This window comes from Narcine bancroftii, chromosome 2 (assembly GCF_036971445.1).
Source record: "Narcine bancroftii isolate sNarBan1 chromosome 2, sNarBan1.hap1, whole genome shotgun sequence".
Classification (NCBI taxonomy): domain Eukaryota; kingdom Metazoa; phylum Chordata; class Chondrichthyes; order Torpediniformes; family Narcinidae; genus Narcine; species Narcine bancroftii.
Genome location: NC_091470.1, coordinates 100250152 through 100268186, shown reverse-complemented (window position 1 = coordinate 100268186; position 18035 = coordinate 100250152). Strand labels below are relative to the sequence as shown.

The 18035-nt window shown below is 41.3% G+C and overlaps 2 protein-coding genes across 4 annotated transcripts in view; one reads left to right on the top strand and one right to left on the bottom strand.

The window, feature by feature from the left end:
* LOC138754001 (prosaposin-like) overlaps positions 1–4266 on the top strand; it is a 47020-nt gene extending 42754 nt beyond the window's left edge. Inside the window, exons 9-11 of the mRNA XM_069917704.1 lie at positions 1172–1252; positions 2184–2294; positions 3332–4266. Of these exons, the coding sequence (XP_069773805.1) occupies positions 1172–1252; positions 2184–2294; positions 3332–3373 (234 nt within the window). The 3' untranslated portion in view covers positions 3374–4266. The remainder of the gene's footprint in view (positions 1–1171; positions 1253–2183; positions 2295–3331) is intronic.
* Positions 4267–6060: 1794 nt separating this feature from the next.
* usp39 (ubiquitin specific peptidase 39) overlaps positions 6061–18035 on the bottom strand; it is a 36077-nt gene continuing 24102 nt past the window's right edge. For all 3 annotated transcript variants that reach the window (XM_069917692.1, XM_069917694.1, XM_069917693.1), the window contains 5 exons: positions 16680–16868; positions 14641–14783; positions 11712–11847; positions 9274–9360; positions 6061–6864 (listed from right to left, as the gene is read on the bottom strand). In XM_069917692.1, coding sequence (XP_069773793.1) covers positions 6808–6864; positions 9274–9360; positions 11712–11847; positions 14641–14783; positions 16680–16868 — 612 coding nt within the window. In that variant the 3' untranslated portion in view covers positions 6061–6807. The remainder of the gene's footprint in view (positions 6865–9273; positions 9361–11711; positions 11848–14640; positions 14784–16679; positions 16869–18035) is intronic.

Sequence of the window (18035 nt, the reverse complement as noted above, 5' to 3'; positions counted from 1 at the left end):
TCAAAACCAACTAATTGCTCATTCCACTTTTGATCCCCCGCACATTGATGGAACAATCAAGTGACACTCCAATAATCTGCTCACTGACAGTGAGTTAGTTCCACAATGACTTCCCAGCCCATGACCTCATCACAGCCTTTCCAAATATGGACCAAACTATTCTCAGCACCGTCCATCATAAGGATGTTCATCAAAGATTGGGTTGATGGTTACAATGGCATTGTACAATGTTTTATTTCATGTGTGACATCTCCAAGATAGTTTCACCTTGCCTTGATGTTCAATTATGTTACCATTGTCAATATCTTAGTGGTACTATTGAGCAGAACCTCAAATGACTCCCCAAATGCAGTCCGTCTGCAAGAACAGTTTGGGAGGATCACAGAATATTCTTGGTATCTATAATGGCAATTGTAGAGTTTAGAAACTTAAAGCTCTACATAACAGTATCCAAGGGGGTGGGGGGGGGGGGGAAGTCCATTTGAGCATCACCCCACCAACAAACTCCAGTCATGAGCTCAGAGGTAAGGACGTTTGCTGAAGATTGTATAATGTTTCATTTTCTGCAAAACTGCCAGTTCAGTATCCTTGTTTGGCTCAATCTAGAGCCTTGATGTCTCATGATTTGCTTAGTAGATTTTCATTATTAATTAAACTGCAGCCACATCACCCATTTGCACCTCTCATTCTTCCTGGTTTGATCAGTCTCTATATCCCCATGTTTATCATGTACCTTATACTCGTGTAATAGTCACCCTGACCCTCTGCCGATCTGAGCTCCTGACACCCTGACTTTGGACCTTCACCCAGCTGTCCACCCATCTGAGCTCCTGACCACGGATCCTTACCCCAACCGCCCACCCATTCAAACTCCCAATGCCCCCATTGAGGACTCTCACCTACGCCCAACACCCCAACCACCCAGTCCCGGCTGTCTGAGCTCCCGATGCCTTGAACGATTCAGGTACTTACAAGGTTAAAAGTTTGACCCACATAAAAGTTGACCCCCCCCCCCACTTTTTTTGCAATTGCATTCGTATATATGCTAACTGCCTTTTATTTTACTGTGGCTCACTGTGGAAGTCATTTTAAATGTGGAAAAACTATGCAGAAAAAGTTGTTGTTGTTCCACTGGAATAGAACAGCTAACTGTTTAATCTGGTCCTCTTAGTGTGAAGACTTTATTCATTCTTACAAACCTCAGCTTCGCTTGCTGCTTCAGAAGTCCCAAGAAGAAAAAGACATTTGTGCTGTAAGTATGATGAAATCCTCCAGATGTTCTCCAAGATACAAGGAGAGAATCTGGTGTGTAATGAGTGAAAAGTTGAGACGTGGATGATGATAGGTTTGACTATTCTGACTGAATGGGATGGCCTTGGTTCGATCCTGGCCTCCAGTGCTGTGGTCTCCACGTTCTCATTGAGAGCACGAGGCTATCTTCTGGCGATTTACATTTTTTATAAATATTTATATTTTTTTCTCTTTTCCCCATGAGGGTGAGTAAGTGGGGAAGGAGTTTTCATACAAGTTGCATTGATTTTAAAGTCCTTTTTAAACAGGTTTTTAGCAGGGTCAGGAGTCAACATCCTAACCTGAACTTTGTCCTCTCCACTGTTCCAATGAATCCCAAGGAACCTCCTTTCCCAACAATTTTTAGTTTTAGACATGCAGCATGGTAACATACCCTTCCAAAGTGACAATTAGGTACATTTTGAGAAATGGGAGGAAACTCACGCAGACCCAGGGAAATGCACAAACAGCACCAGATACAAACTCAGGTCACTCTTGTAGTGTTTCGCCAACCGAGCCATTAGTAATGCAACTGACATTAGTACGTGACGCTGAATTAAACAATTTCTGCTAGCTTTCCAGTTGTCAAATGTCCTCTTCCTCTCCATATGCTATCTGAAGATAATTTGTTAAATATTTCAGCGATTTTACATTAAAATTTCAATGTTCCATCTCAGCTATTCGAGCATTTTATTGGTATTATTCCCTTTCCACATTCATTTCCCTCGGACAGCTGACAGATCAGCTGTGATTACCTCGCTCCACTCATTCTCAAGGTTCTGAGGAAGAGTCCATCAACCTGAAGTGTTCATCTGATTCTCTCTCCGACATTGGAGTTACACAAAACCAAAATAATTTTTTAAATATTTTCATGCCTGTGCATTTATTGACAGGAACTGGGTGTCTGTCTGAGAAAAAAGAGTGTGAATCTTCTTGGAGAGAACGAGTGCACTTGGGGACCCTCGCACTGGTGCAAGGACCTAGAAACAGCCACCCGCTGTAATGTGAGTATAATTTCATTTCTTGATGATATGCAGGAAATGTCAGCAGATAAAGCCATCTTGGGAGAAGAGATTGCAAATGGCAATCAGGCCTGATTGCTGACTACATATTTATTACTAATCTTTTATACTGTTGCTTTGCATCTATAAAATTGAATATCGAGCGCTCGGTCCCTCCATTCTCCCCCACTGTTCAATGTAATTGGGCCTAATCTGATGCTAATCTCTTCTACGCCAATTGTCCATAAACAATTCCTCGATCTTTCAAATTTTATAGGTTTATCTGAATACCGACACCTTTCTCCTCTTGCAGTTTCCCTTCATTTCAGTTCTTTGAACCTGCTACTCATTCTCAGATTCTTTGTAGAAAAAGATGACAAAACTTCAATGCAAACACTATTGTCACTTCAGATGTCAAGGTTTTTTTAAATCTGCAGCTTTATGTATAAAAGCTGTTGATTACAAGCATTGTCCTATCCATTCAAACCTCAAAGTTCAGATTTGTCAGAGTACATGCATGACATCGCATACAGTCGTCAGGTTTTTAATCCCACGGGAGTGGCAGAATTCCTACTTATCAGCAATAAGTATACTGAAGAAAAGATGAGCATACAAAAGAGAAATGTAAACAAGAAATACAAACAAACTGCAATAAAGAAAAAAAAATTTAGTAATGCATAATCTACACACCAAGAGTCCTTAAATTAGTCTGAGTTTGTTGTTTAGGAGGGATAGCAACTGTTCCTGAACCTGGTGGTGCAAGTCTTGTGGCATCTATACCTCTTTCCTGATGGCAGCAGTGAAAACGGAGTGTGCCCTGGGATCCTTGATTGCTGCTGCTCTCCAATGGCAGCGTTCCACATAGATTTGGTGAACAGCTGCGGCGATAGCCAGCTTCATCAAGAAAATTGTTAGGCTGCGCTCAAGCTTGGGAAGTTTTACAAAAGCATTGTGAACAGTTTGAGATTAGAAGAGTAGTAAATGAAAGTGTTGTATGTTCTGGTAATCCAAATTTATTTTATCTTGGATTTTTTTTATAGGCTGTTCAACATTGTAAGCAGCACAAATGGAACCATGGCTAATTTGGCATACCTGGTGGAAGATTCCAGAAATTCAACACTTCCAATGATGGATCTATCAGTTTGCTTGTCTGTGTGCTTTTTGATTCTTTGTGTATGATTTAATTCAAGGCCATCCCTATAACTGCAAGGATCCATTACCAGTGACCCTTTTACATTCCAACTCGTCAACAGTTCTTGAGGTTACATTTGCAAAATTTCTGAATGGCACAAAAACACCAAATTTCACGACTTGTTCCTGACAATAAATTCTGATTCAAAATGATTGAAAGAACTTTTCTCATTATCGCAGTTGAAATTTCACATTTTAAAAGACATGGAGTAAAAATTAGCTCAAGCTGGTTTGAAGAGATGGAGAACTATAATTTGTCAAAATTTATAGTGAGTAGATAAATCTGAAGTTGGAAAAAGCTGAGCAATTTTTCCCTGGAATAAAAAGATTGAGATGAGTTCAAAGAGCTGTAAAGGAAGAGAAGCTGTTCTCCACACGTTTAAGAGCCTGGGAACAAAAGCAGGCAAATGAAGCTGATAGAATTGTTATACCAAGCGCCAGCATTGACGTGCTTTCAAAGCAACTATTAATGTGTTGAATTGAAGTACAATTATTCAAAAGTCCATGTTAGTGAAGGAATTATGATGTCTATATTTTTTTAACCCTACCATGGACAGTGTACTAGTTCTCTTGATGACTCTTGCTTCTTATTGGTTTGAATTGACACCGTAGTTATAGCAAAGTAAAACATCCTAAACATGTTTTTTTTACTTACCAACCTTGTTGATCAGTTTCTGTTCCCCTGTAGCTATTTGCACAGACACAATCTTGGCTTGGTTTCACTTATTGAGCAGTCTGAAATCCTTTAAAACTACACTGTTGTTAAATAAACTTTAAATCAACACTTTTTGGTATTGTAATTCATTTTTCAAGTTTGGTCATACAGAGCTCAACACGGACGAGCACTGCAGCCAAGTCACTGTAGAGACATGCAGTCAGCTTCCTGGAGCTGGACTGCATGCGTCGCAAGAAGGCATGGTGCTGCAACTGCTACTATCCTGCAGCCTCAGCAACAAAGTTCAAGCCTGCACCCTTCTGGGTTTTGCTTCCACATCCCAAAGCTCTGCAGATTAAAAGGACCCAGTAAGTATATTGGCTGTCGTGTTAAAGTGAGTGGTAGAATCTGGGGAGGAGCTGATGCGAAAGTGGAGAGAATAACAATAGGATTACTATAAACACACACCCGATGGCCTGCTCAGTTATAATAGATTGCTGACCTGCTGTGAGAAATAAACTATCTAGGCTTCCATTATCCTGAGGACTCCAATAGAAGTGCATACCTGAAACAAATACCCTGGGCCAAAATCGTTTGTGGATGATTGTCTACCTCACACACCCTGCACACAGCATCTTTCAGCTACACCCAATGGGAAAGAGATCTTGGCATATCAGCTCTTCCCCCCCCCCCCCCCCCCCCCCCCCCAGGCAGTGAAACTGCTAAACAACTAAATAAACTGCTCAATCTAACCCTCTGAGATGCTACTATAGTAAAATCCCCATTATCCACAATCTATGGGGATCATGTATGCTGGACTGAGACACGCTCTTACAATGCCTAACTAATACACCTGTATTAAGAATACACCATTTAAAAGACAAAAGACAGTGGAAAAATGTAATTTGAAAAAAAAAAATCAGCATTATAATTCACTTTAAACAATTCCTGTTCACTTACAAAATTTAAATTTGAACCTTGGCCACTGGCACAGTGTTGTGCTAGCTGGTATCATAATTAATTCCATTCCCAAGTTGAGAAAAAGCTTTAATATCTTTTACTCTTTGGCTTGACTTCGCGGACGAAGATTTATGGAGGGGTATGTCCGCGTCTGCTGCAGGCTCATTGGTGACTGACAAGTCCGATGTGGGACAGGCAGGCACGGTTGCAAAGGAAAATTAGGTTGGGTTTTTCCTCTTTTGTCAGTGAGGTGGGCTCTGCGGGCTTCTTCAAAGGAGGTTGCTGCCCGCCGAACTGTGAGGTGCCAAGATGCACGGTTGGAGGCGAGATCAGCCCACTGGCGGGGGTCAATAGGGCAGGCACCAAGAGCTTTCTTTAAGCAGTCCTTGTACCTCTTTTTTGGTCCACCTCTGTCTCGGTGGCCAGTGGAGAGCTCACCATAGAACACGATCTTGGGAAGGCGATGGTCCTCCATTCTGGAGACGTGACCCACCCAGCGCAGTTGCTTACTAATATACAAATAAAGACTCTTACCAGGCAGGGACAGGGAGAGCCACCATAGTGGGGAGCATCATCAGCCCCTTGGCACCCCCATTTTATTGAAAGAGCCACTGCGGGCGGGGCATGACCAGGGTGCTCCACTGGCTGAATATTTGGTCCCAAAGGGCTCAGTGTTGCTTTGGAGAACATTTACAATTTTCAAACTTTATTTTTCATTTATTAAACAATTGTTTATATGTTCTGCATCTGTCTGTTTCATCGGGTTGTACTAGTGGATTCAGATAATGACCTTGATTTGGAACAAGATAGAAGCTATCATCCACACACATGCAAAGAACCAAGACCTTTTGAGAGAGAAGAGGGGAAAAAAGCACCACATTCTTCAGGTTTTTAAGATGTTTGATCATTTGTATCCACAACAAAGCAGCCACCCCAATAAACAACAACTACTCATTGCCAAACTATTCTTTAAAAGAAATTTTTATTTGCCTCAATTGACAGAAACATTGCAGAAAAAGGAGGCACGTATAGTGCTCTAATTTTTTTTTAAAAATAGACAAAATTATTTCAAACCAATACAAAAATCCTCCGGCTGCACCCTCTGTTAAAGACTAGCAAAAATCTTGTTCTTCCAATTCTACATAATATGGGGAAAAAAAATGACATGGATTTTGTATGCTACATTCCCAAGACATTGGCCAGTTTCCATAATCTGGAAAGCAGGAAAACAGTAAAATGGCTCCCTGCAACACTTGGAGCATCAGCCTGATGTAAAAGATGGTTTATGCTTGAACAAAATGAAGGAAGGTCATAAAAATATACTTGCAACATCCTAAGGGAATTATTGTCAGTGCTCCAGTACGCACAAAGGACAAATATGAGAAGAACAGGAGGTGATTAAATCAGATGGTGGTATTCCCAGGTGAATCAAATAATTTCTGCTATTGCATGGCACTTTGTCAAAAAAGACACATTCCATCAAAATATTCATAGCAATAACCCCTGGATAGGTTAGTGCACACCTTCAGTATTGGAGATGTTACTTATTTGGACACAGCAGCCAAGGTCAGAATCACATCAGTATAATCCCCATCCGCCAAATATCTGGGTATTGTCGGAGCTTGTTTTAAATATGGCCAGTACCTTCCAGGTTTGCTCAAGAAAGATCCTGAAAGTCGTGCATAAGATGCAGATTCTCCGTGTCCCAGTTCATGCTCCTTTTTCACTGAGCAGGCTTTCATCGCTGTCTTCTCGTCTTTTCCAGATCTGTGGATTAAATGATTCACAGAGGAGGCATGAGCCACCAGGTTACCCACTTTCATTGCTTTTGTCCCATTCAGCTCATGTGAATATGAGCAATTTCATTATTACTGATGAAAATAAACCTATATTTTAGAGATGTTACACAACAGCTACAAAAGAGAAAACAGAGAAGTCAACCATTAAGGATTTTTCAACCTTTCTCTGAAGAAACATTCGCCCTACTTATTTTTGGATGGTAATTCAAACCAATGCATACTGATATTCACCAAGACAAATGATTACTTAAACAAAAGTTGCTTTTAATCATCTTTAAACATAAAAACAGGATCAAACTTTAACTTATCACTAATTTTAAGCATGTATGTAATGTGTAAGTTCAGAAAAGTTCTTTGGCTCACAGTCCAACCTCACTTCTCATTCTTCCAAATTTACTGGTTGCAGGCCATTCTTATACTGTGCACAGAATTTAACATTTATGAAGTTCACCAGGCTTTGGTGCTAGAAAGGTAAATGGTTACCGCTTTTCAGTGAGAGATTTGTTGTTCGCTGGACATCCACAACTGATTCCTTTTAATCAGCCACGTCAGTGTCTTGCCGAAGAAACTTGCCCCATCAGGGTTTTCCAGATGATAACCTCTTTCTTTCAGATGAGTTTCGCTTATTTCAAGCGAAACATAAGGCAGCCAGTCCTCTCCTCTTGTATGAACCACAAGGGCTTTGACCAGGCTGAACTAAGCAGTCACAACTCATCTTCAAATGGGTTTTTTCCACAAGCTTTCCAGCTTGTCCTGTTCCAGTCCCAGCTGAATGTAAAACTGCAGAACTGATCTCTCTCTCTCTCTCACTCTCTCTGAGAAAAGCCTGTTTTACTCTTTCTGCTTGCAAAACCACATGACCCTCTTAGAACAGCAAGCTGCCCTCCAGACAGCCTGCGGCTCTGAACTCCTCCTCCGAGTTCTTTCACCTTTTGCTTTTCAAAATAACAATCAATTAGTGAAGTCTCTTGGCCGCTCCCCAAAATTTTTGCAAAGGCCCCCCAAGAGCCGCCCTGTCTGGCTTGAGCAGAGCTCCAGTATTTTAAATAAGATCTCTTTTGAAGTGTTTGTATATGTGACCTACATTTAAAAAAAACCTGTCTCAATTTATCTCCCAAATGCTTATTTATATACAATACAAATACAACATAATCTGACACAATATAAAATTCTCAATTTAATCTTTTTTTAACCAAGACAGGTCAGTAACAGGCCCTTCCAACTGACAAGACTGTGCTGCCCAAATACACCATCTAACCATAGAACACTGCACACTCGTCTGAGCCAAACTATTATTTTGCCTAGTTCCACTGACATTCACCCATTCCATACCCCTTCATTCCCCACCCATCCATCCATGTACCTGTCCAAATCTTTAATTGTTAAAATTGAGCCCGCATTCACCACTTAAGCTGGCAGCTTGTTCCACACTACCACCGCTCTGTGTAAGGAAATTTCCCCCTAATGTTCCCCCTAAACTACACCATTTCACCCTTGTCCTCTGGTTTGTATCTCACCTAAACTCAGAGGAAAAAGTTTACTTGCACTTACTCTTTATATGACAACATGGTTAGCGTAGCGGTTAGCGACGTTGGTACAACACCAGCGATCAGGACTGGGGTTCGAATCTGCCAAAGCAACTACATGTCTTTTAGCCCTTCGATTTCCCTCAAGTTTTTTCCCTGCGTTCTTTTTATACTCCATTCTCTTCTTCTTTACCAGATCACCAATTTCCATCGAAAACCAAGGTTTCTTATGCCTAATAACTTTAATCCTTACAGGAACATACAAACTATACTCTCAAAATTTCACCTTTGACAGCCTTCCACTTACTGAGTATATCCTTGCCAGAAAACAACCTGTTCCAATTCATGCTTTCTAGATCCTTTCTCAGTTGCTCAAAATTCAGAATCTCAATCCAAGGACCAGATCTAACCTTATAATTATCTTGAAACCAATGACATTATGATCATTGGACCCAAAGAGTTCCCCTTTACTTCTGTCACCTGTCCTACCTTGTTCCCTTATAGGAGATCCAGTATTTCAATCCCTCTAGTTGGTACCTCAATATATTGTTTTAGAAAACTTTCCTGAACACATTTTGACAAACCTTAAACCATCCAGCCCTTTGACAGTTTGGGAGACCCAGTTAATATGTGAAAAGTTACCATCGCAACTTCCTGTTTCCTGCAGCTGTTGGCCATCTCCCTGCAGATTAGTTCCTCCAATTCTCGTGACTATTGGATGCTCTATAATACATTCCCTTGAATGTGGACAAGCCTTTCCCATTCCTCAGATCCTCAATCTGTAGTTGCATATCAATACAATCAGCAGACAAGCCTTGTGCATGCGTAACATTGTCATTGGTAGGACTAACCTGAATGTAAGCCTCAGAGAGAGTGATCATTTGTGGCAAGATGTCAATAACTTGTAGATCTTGTAGCTCATACCACTTTCCTGTTCCCTGAAAGAGAAAGAAAAGTATTACATTTCCAAGACAGTTTCTTTTTACAAGAATCAGCACTCAGTATTTCATGCTTCTTGGTCAAACAATTAAGTGCAACACTTCCCGGTTTATACTCAGACCAACCAGCATTGGTCGGAATTATGCAAAAAACTTGGACTTAGAAATAATAGGAGACAAAATATTTATGGCACAAAAGAAAGTCATTGAGGCTGTCATGCCAATCCCAGTTGATATAGTGTAACTCCATCTTGTGCCCATCACCTGGTATGTCACATCTCCAAGTATTTTATGTGTGACAAGGCTTGAGTTACAGGCCCTTAAAAGAAATTTCATCATCCTCCCTCTAAATCAACCAATTCTGCTAAATCTTTATCACCTGTTATATCCTGATGCATTATGAAATACATCATTTGTTTACATTTCTATCTAGGCTCAGCAGAATCTTACAAGCTCAACTAAGTCCAACCTCAACTCCCTCTATTACAATCCCGACAAGGTCCTCTGTGCACTCTCCATTACTGTACTGACCAGAACTATGGATGAGAGCACTGATTCAAACTTCAAAAAGTTCAAAGTTCAGATTTAGGGTACAGAAATGACATCACATACAACCTTGAGACTCTTTTACATGCAGACTTTATAGCAAAGGCTACAATCTAAATCTCTCCTACTACACTGGCATTCACCCAACCGTGGGAAATTGACCAGGTATATCTCGACAAAAAAGCAAGACAGATCCAATCGACTAATTGCTGGAAAACAAATAAAACTGGAATCGGAAACAAAAACAGAAATGCTGAAAGAACACAGTCAAACAGCATCCATGGAAAGAGAAACCAGTGAACATTTCAGGTCAGTGATCCTTCCTCAGGAAGGAAAGGCTTATAGTTTTCAAGGTACTGCTGGGGAAGAGCATTGTGGTGTAAGTCAAAAGCCAATGTAGGCAGAGAGGATCACTGGAAACTCCTCCCCCCTCCCCCCAACCAAATGATATGATCTACTGGGATTGTTGTCTGAAGAGGGCATACAAAATCACTGAGGACCCCCTTCCACCCTGCACACGGCATCTTTCAGCTGCTCCCATCAGGGAAGAGATCCAGGAGGATCAGAGCCAGCACCACCAGGCTGAGGAACAGCTTCTTCCCATGGGCAGTGAGAATACGAATAACCAAAAGAACTGCTCACTCTAACCACCCGGGTCTCTCATATTAATGATGATATTTATTTATATAGATGTTATACCCATCCTGCATATATACTGTCTGTCTGTACGTGAGTTATATTTGGTTGTGTCTCTGCCTGCTTTGAACTGAGGACCAGAGAACCCTGTTGTACTTGAACGGGCTATACTTGTATAATCAGATGAAAATAAACTTGACATTTTTCCATCCCCGTCCATCAGGCCTGTCCCTTGGGTCATTCCCCAAGCAACTAGAAAAGATGCAACACTTGCCCATTCACTTCTTCCCACTATCCAAGGGCCCAATCAATCCAGGTGTGGCAGCCTGTCACTTGCCCTCCTTCCAGTCTAATGTCTATGGCCCCTTTGGGATTCCACTCAAAGTTTATGAAGCATTTTCTTCCATACTTCTCTGCTACCAACAACATAAAACACACAAAAGATATTTACTATGTGAGGTGAAAAGAAAACAAGGCTTTTACTTAAATGTGCTGTGGCCCCCAGAGGAGGAGTGGGGGGGGGGGGGGGGTGGGGGGAGAATAGGGCCATCAATGAGACTGGCTTGTCTACAATGTGGTTTCCCCTAGACAAAAAACAAACTGCTGGAGGAATTCGACAGGTCGAGCAGCATCTGTGGAGACATAGGGAGGATCGGCATTTCAAATCAAGACACTGCATCAGAACCCTCTGCATTGGGAAAAGCCAACGCGGATTGGGTGATCACTCGACGTGTTCAGTTCGCTGGGGTGATCTTGCCTGCCACTTGAACTCTCAATCCCATTCCTATTCTAACCTGCCTACAGTCCCACCATCGTCTCAATGAGGTCCGAGATAAACTAGAAAAATAAGGTCTAAATGCAGGACTGAGGCCAGTTGGAATTCAATGTATAATCGCTCATACATGAACAATGGAATCAAATATTAATTGGCTGAGAAAATATAACTGCATGTACATTATAAAGAAATGAGCTACTCATGACAAAGAAAATTCCACATTGGAATTTTTTTTTGCTCTTTGCATGGATTTTAGAACTGCTGTGAATTGTCCCAGCCTAATGTGCCTCTCAGTATCTGCGATACGATTTTGTGATGCATTTGTTCATTCCACTTATGATCGATGAACTCTGCCTACAGCCTAGTTTTAACAGTCTCATAAATGCATACTCACATGATGCAGAACGTGGACCCGATATGCTCCCTCACCTGGCTTCCCATCGTGGACCACATTACCTATCAGATCATAGGTGGTGTGTTTGTGCACAGTCTGAACCTCCTCGGACAGGTATTCTCTTAAATCCACATTCCTGAAACAAGACAATAAACCCACGGTTTATAACACCAAATCCACACAATTTGAATAGACATAGTCACACAGTTAGCAAATAACACACAAACACGTCTAAACTTTCTCAGCAGTACCAATAGAGTAACCCCCAAATATATATAATTCCTAAATGTCTAAAAGCATTATTGCATTAATACAATTAAAGGAAATTCTATTAGTTCAAACCTCAGATTTATTGATGTATGACATCACATTCATCTTCCTGCAGGCCAGACAGAATTTCTACTTATTCAAGATTCTTTTATTGTCATGTAATAAAAATGAAAATGTGATATTATACGAAATTTACTGTAAGGCATCAGCAGAAATTGTGTGCTGCCTTTTATAGTCAGAGAAAGAGAAGCAAAAGAGTTCCCCCAGAGTCACTGAGCGTCCATGGATTCACCTCCAGCGTTCCTGCAACCACACAGCTTTCAATCCAAGCTCCAGATCCAAACCTCTGACATGATCAGAAAGCCTTCAGCAGACATCTCTTTTCCGATACCTGGTTCCTCTTCAGCCAGTCTCAAGTCCATCTCCAGCAGTCTGCAAACTGGTGCGAGTCCCTTGACTGCAGCCGCCAGCAGCCCGCAGTCTATGTGGATTCCTTGCCTCGGGTCATCAATAGCCCACCGCCTGTGTGTTCTTCAGCCTCAGAGGCCCTCATTGGCCCGCTGCCGTGCTCACTATCACATGGGTAGTCTCCTCTGCTCCTCCTTCTCAAATAAGGGGTGGTCTCCTTGTTTTATGGTGCCCTGCTTCTGTCCCCTGCTTCCCTGGTATCTACAAGCCCTTGAGGCCACTGCCAAACATCTTGGGACCAGACCTCGGATTTTAAAATAAACCACCGTCAGTTCTTTTTAAGGCCTGTACAGAGCTAATGGAAGTTGGACCGACCGGGTGGTTGGACCCCACGGGGGAGTACTGTGCCTCCGCTCCCCATGGGTCCATACCAGTGGCAATTCTGCCATTACAGCAGCTCTGGCAGCACCAATTTTTTTAAAAATTCAATATATTGATCCATTAAAGCAGTAAACTGTGTGTAAACAAAGCTGCCTTCCATTCCATAAACACATAGCAGGGAGCCACGACACCAGTGGTGTGGAAGCTGATCACTGTAAACTGAAAATGAATGATCCCTGACTATAGAAATAGATAGGTATATTTATTTGTGAAACAATTTGAGATGGGCATGGCCTGTGGAGTTTGCACATTCTCCCTCTTACAGTGCGGGTTTCCTCTGGTGCTCCAGGTTCTTCCCACATACCTAAGAGGAGCTGGGTGATCGGTTTCACAAAATGCTGGAGAGGCTCAGCAGGTCAAACCGTAGCAAAGGTAGAAATGCATAACTGGCATTTCAGGCTTGAGCCCTTCAAGTGTTCAACCTACCTTGATGAAGGGCTCAACCCCGAAATGCCGGTTATGCATTTCTACCTTTGCTACGGTTTGACCTGCTGAGCTTCTCCAGCATTTTGTGTTTTTTACTTCAACCACTGGGTCTACAGATTTTCGTGATTTACTGGGTGATAGATTGATGTAAATTACCCTTAATGCAGGTGGGTGGTAGGAGAATTCGCAATGAAGCAGATGGATGTGAAAGAGAAGATTACAGGGGAATGCGATCAATGGGGTTGCTCAAAGCGCTTGAATGTGCAAACTCCACATACCATGCCCATCTCAAATGTTTCACAAACAAGTATCCCTACAGTCAAGGATCATTCATTGTCAGTTTACAGTGATTATAGGGAAAAGCGATCAATGGGGTTGTTCGGAGAGCAATTTGGGAGAACTGTGAAAACGATAAGCTCCCTAACCCTGATCTCTTGTTTATTTCCTGCAATTTTGTTTCCTTCAGATTTCCAGCACCCGTTGACTCCTCCCTCTCACGGTGCCAATGCATTCTTTCACTTCTTACCCTCTCTCTATCTGCCCTCAGTCACCTGGATGGCTCCCAAAGTACTGTGTCAACCGATATTCCCAGTAGTTGCCATTTTTGTTTCAACAGAAACAACAGAAAAACAGTAAAGAAAGTGTCACAGATAATTCAGTGACTCCAGTCCAGGAATGTTCCTGTGAAGTGCTCTTACAGTAGCTCATTCCTGTAGCGTGTGTAGAAATCAAATGAATTTGTGAATACGCAGTTGGTCAGACACGGGTAGTTTTGATGACAGGTCATCATTTGAAATGTTAATTTCATCTTCAAAACTCAACGAATTGACCAATTTCCCACAATAAATTTCTATTAGAGAACTGGCCTTTGATAGACTCAAATATCAATTCTTTCTTTATCCAAGGCTCAGCAGGCAGAGGCACCCACACAGGCTGTGGGAGCCTGCCTCATGGGAACTAGGTATTGGAACTGTGATTTGAGAGGGCACGAAGGGTGTTGATGACTTCCTGTTCGTGTCAGAAGTTTGGATCTGGAGCTCAAGTTGCTAATGAACCCAACAGGGGTCTGTGTGGCTGCACCGAGCGCTGGAGGTGGATCCACGGACACTCAGCGACTCTGAAGGCACTCTTTTTTGCTTTTCTTATTCTCTTACTGTAAGGAGCGCCGGGCATATCTGCCATACGGCAGGCAGAAGACCATTTCATGTAATGTATTATGCAGCATTCCAAGATTCCTTTATTGTCATGTAATAATACAGAACATGTATTAAGGAATCTTGAAATGCTGCATAACCTGAGTATTTCTAGCATTTTATATTTTAGAATGAGAATGTAATCAAGGAGTGCTCATGGAAAAAACTAAACCTAAATGTATATTACTTACGTAATTGGGAAGTTAACAATGGTGGGGTTCTTCTCTATGAAGAAATTGTTCTTTGTGAATCTTTTGATGTAGAAGATGAGATAAGGTGGGAGCTTTGTCAGCTGGAACCTCTTTAGAAAATTTTCCTTGTACGTTTTGTACTCCTGAAGGAAATGCAATAAACATTCATAAGAAGCACGGTTAGCGCAACCAACGTATTTAGAATCAGCGATCGGGACCAGGGATTGAATCCTGCACTGTCACGAGTTGGTACGTTCTCCCCCATGTCTGCATGGGTTTTCCCCGGAGGCTCTGGTTTCCTCTCACCGTTCAAAACATACCGGGGGTGTAGGTTAATTGGGTGCAAATTGGGCAGCACGGACTCGAGGGCCAAAATGGCCTGTTACTGTGCTGTATGTCTAAATTTATTTTTTTTTAAAGTCAGAGTTTTCTTTCACAAAGCACCTTTCGTGACCTCAGAATGGTACAAAATGTTCTTCACCAAATAAAGGGCTGGTGAACATGGTTATCTTTCTCATGTAGGGCAACAAAGCTACAATAATACAGTTGCAAATTTTTGTTTAGCTGGAATTTTCATTTGACTTCAAATTTTACAACCTTGTTACTTGATTATTATAATTAATATTTGTTTTTGCCACCTCGCCGTAGATCACCTGACACAAACCCACAGACCAGCAGTGGTTTGCAGACCGCAAATTGAACTAATTTGTCCGCACAAAGCAGAAGGCTTTTGTTACAAAAGAAAATTGCTGCATCTGGGTAATTAAGAATATACCAGCATACACAAATGTGCCTGTAAAGAAGTGGAAAAAATCTGGGAAGACAGGTGCTAAACCATGCACTAAAATCACCCAGCCTTTGAACTATGCCTGTTGCATGGAGATAGCGGCTGATAGTGATCCTGTGGAAATGTTGATAAGATAGTTAAGAAGGCCTATGGAATGCTGGGATTCATTAATAGGGGGATTGAATTCAGGAGTAGAGAGATCACGTTACAACACTACAAATCTTTGGTAAAACCACACTTAGAGAATTGTGTTCAGTTCTGGTCACCTCATAACAGGAAGTATGTGGAAGCTATGGAGAGGGTGCAGAGGAGATTTACCAGGACATTGCCTGGAAAACAAGTCTTACGAGGCATCGTTAGCAGAGCTGTGACTTCTCTCTTTGGAGCATTGAATGATGAGAAGAGACTTGATAGAGGTTTACAAGATTATGAGAGGAATAGACAACCAACATCTGCTTCCTAGGGCAGGAACAGCAAACACCAGAGGACATATGTGCAAAGTTAAGGGAGGGAAGTTTAAGGGAGACATCAGAGGTAAGTTTTTTTTTAAACAGAGTTGTGGGTACCTGGAATTCTCTTGCCAGTGATGCTGGTGGAGGTTGTAACAATAGGGGCATTTAAGACAGGCATGTGGATGAAAGAAAAATAGGTTAAGGGGTAGGGAGGGTTTATTGAATATATGGATCGGCACAACAGCGAAAGGACTGTACTGTGCTGTACAGTTCTATGTTCTATGAGTTAACCTTCTAATTAAAAGATGCCCCTGCCTCCTCCTGGCAGAGTAGGAAGCTGTTGGTGACTTCAATGCCACTGATAGTCAAGAATTATTTTGTACTGTTTAAAAGTCAGAGGTATTAGCTGAGGAACTGGACAATATAAAAATAGCAGCAAAAAATTAGTAGCAAAGAGAAATAATTTTTTAAATCCAGAAAACAGAACTTGATAGAAGTGAGTTCAGTGGGAAGACTCAAGGGGAAATGTACTTGAAAAATAAATACTGAAAAACCATTTGTGGTTTGGAACACTCAGGTACACTAAAGAACCACAACTCCCTTTGGGCCTTTTCACTAACAGGGCCTCGCCTCAGGATGGGTTTAGCGCAGTCAGCAGTGCTTTACCATACTCAAGATTTTGTGCTGTCATCATTTTATAAACTCTGATATATCTTCTTCCTAATTAGTTCCATTAATTTTGCTGTGTTCGCTAGGAGTACTCAGTTTTATTCTCATTTGCCTTTTCATTTTGTATCAACCTTCTCTGTGATGCCATTGAATTTTGCCAAGATGTTGAAGAGTGGAACTTGTGGAATGATCAGCTGCTCCTTCTCATCTTTGTACAGAGGAGCAGTTGGCAAGTCAAGGGTCAAGTACAAGAACGTAGACTCTGTCATTGTTTCCTTGAACTCCTGCATTTCCAGCAGTTGCTCCTTCTCCTCTGGTGTCTGGAGAGAGGACATAAAAAGAAAGTTAATGCTTTCCTCTAAAAAAAAAGTCTATTAAAATGTTTTGAACACCAGAGAAGCCATTGGCAGCTAACTAATCTCCATACTCAATGCATTACCACAGGCTGGAATGGTCACAAGAGGAATGATTATCATACCCATTCATCAATCTGACAAGATGCAAGCTCAGCTCTCAAGGTGATGGACAATGTTTTAAATCATTCCCTCAGGCTTCTTGGAATCGGTCTGATCCCCTTTAAAAAGTGCACTGCATTCACTGCCAAACTACGATTACCAAAATCAATCAAATATAAGCTATTGGTCCACTACTTTTCAACAGAAAAAATTGTTTTAAAACAGGAAGAAAAAGCCACTTGTCCAACAAGTCTGGCTTTGTTTATGACTTCAGTCCCACCTAAATCAACCTAATTCATTTCTTCTGCAACTTTCCATCATAATTTGCGGAGGAGCTAGTGGAAATGTTCAAGTGAACCGGTACGGACTTGAAGGGCCGACATGGCCTGTTTCCGTGCTGTAAACGGTTATATGGTTATATATTGTACAAGATTCGGCTTGTGAACACTGACACAAATTACAAATCAGAATATATGCCAACAGCATTTTGTCAGCAGGTTATTAACGTGTTAAAGAACCACTATAAATAAGCAGAAGGATTTTTAAAAAGCAATTGATGGGCATCACTGATAGCTTCATTTAACATTCTAAAATATATTAAATAATTCTTGTCCAAGAATCTAATGCTCTAATGAAAGCATACAAAAAAAATGCTGCAGTAGTTGTTGTCATTCTTTGATCAAGGCTGTTGGGAGCTTCAATTTATATCAAACCAGGTACTTAACCTGCAATAAAAATATTTTGGGCAATCTAGAGAGAGTTTTACATTATAACTAACCACTTTTTTTATTTGCACTAAGTACATTGCAAAGAGTAGTTTAGATGTTTTACTGTGTAACAAACATTAGGAAGCATCTCAAAAACACTAGGGATGCTCCATTCCTACCACTAATAGACATTACCTACATCAGCATGAAATTTAAATCATTTAATTAAAAAGTTGCAAAATTCTGAACTCCTTCTCCCCTCTTCCTTAATCTCCCCTACCCCTACAAAGCCAGCAGAACCTGCACAGTATGCATTAATGGTACC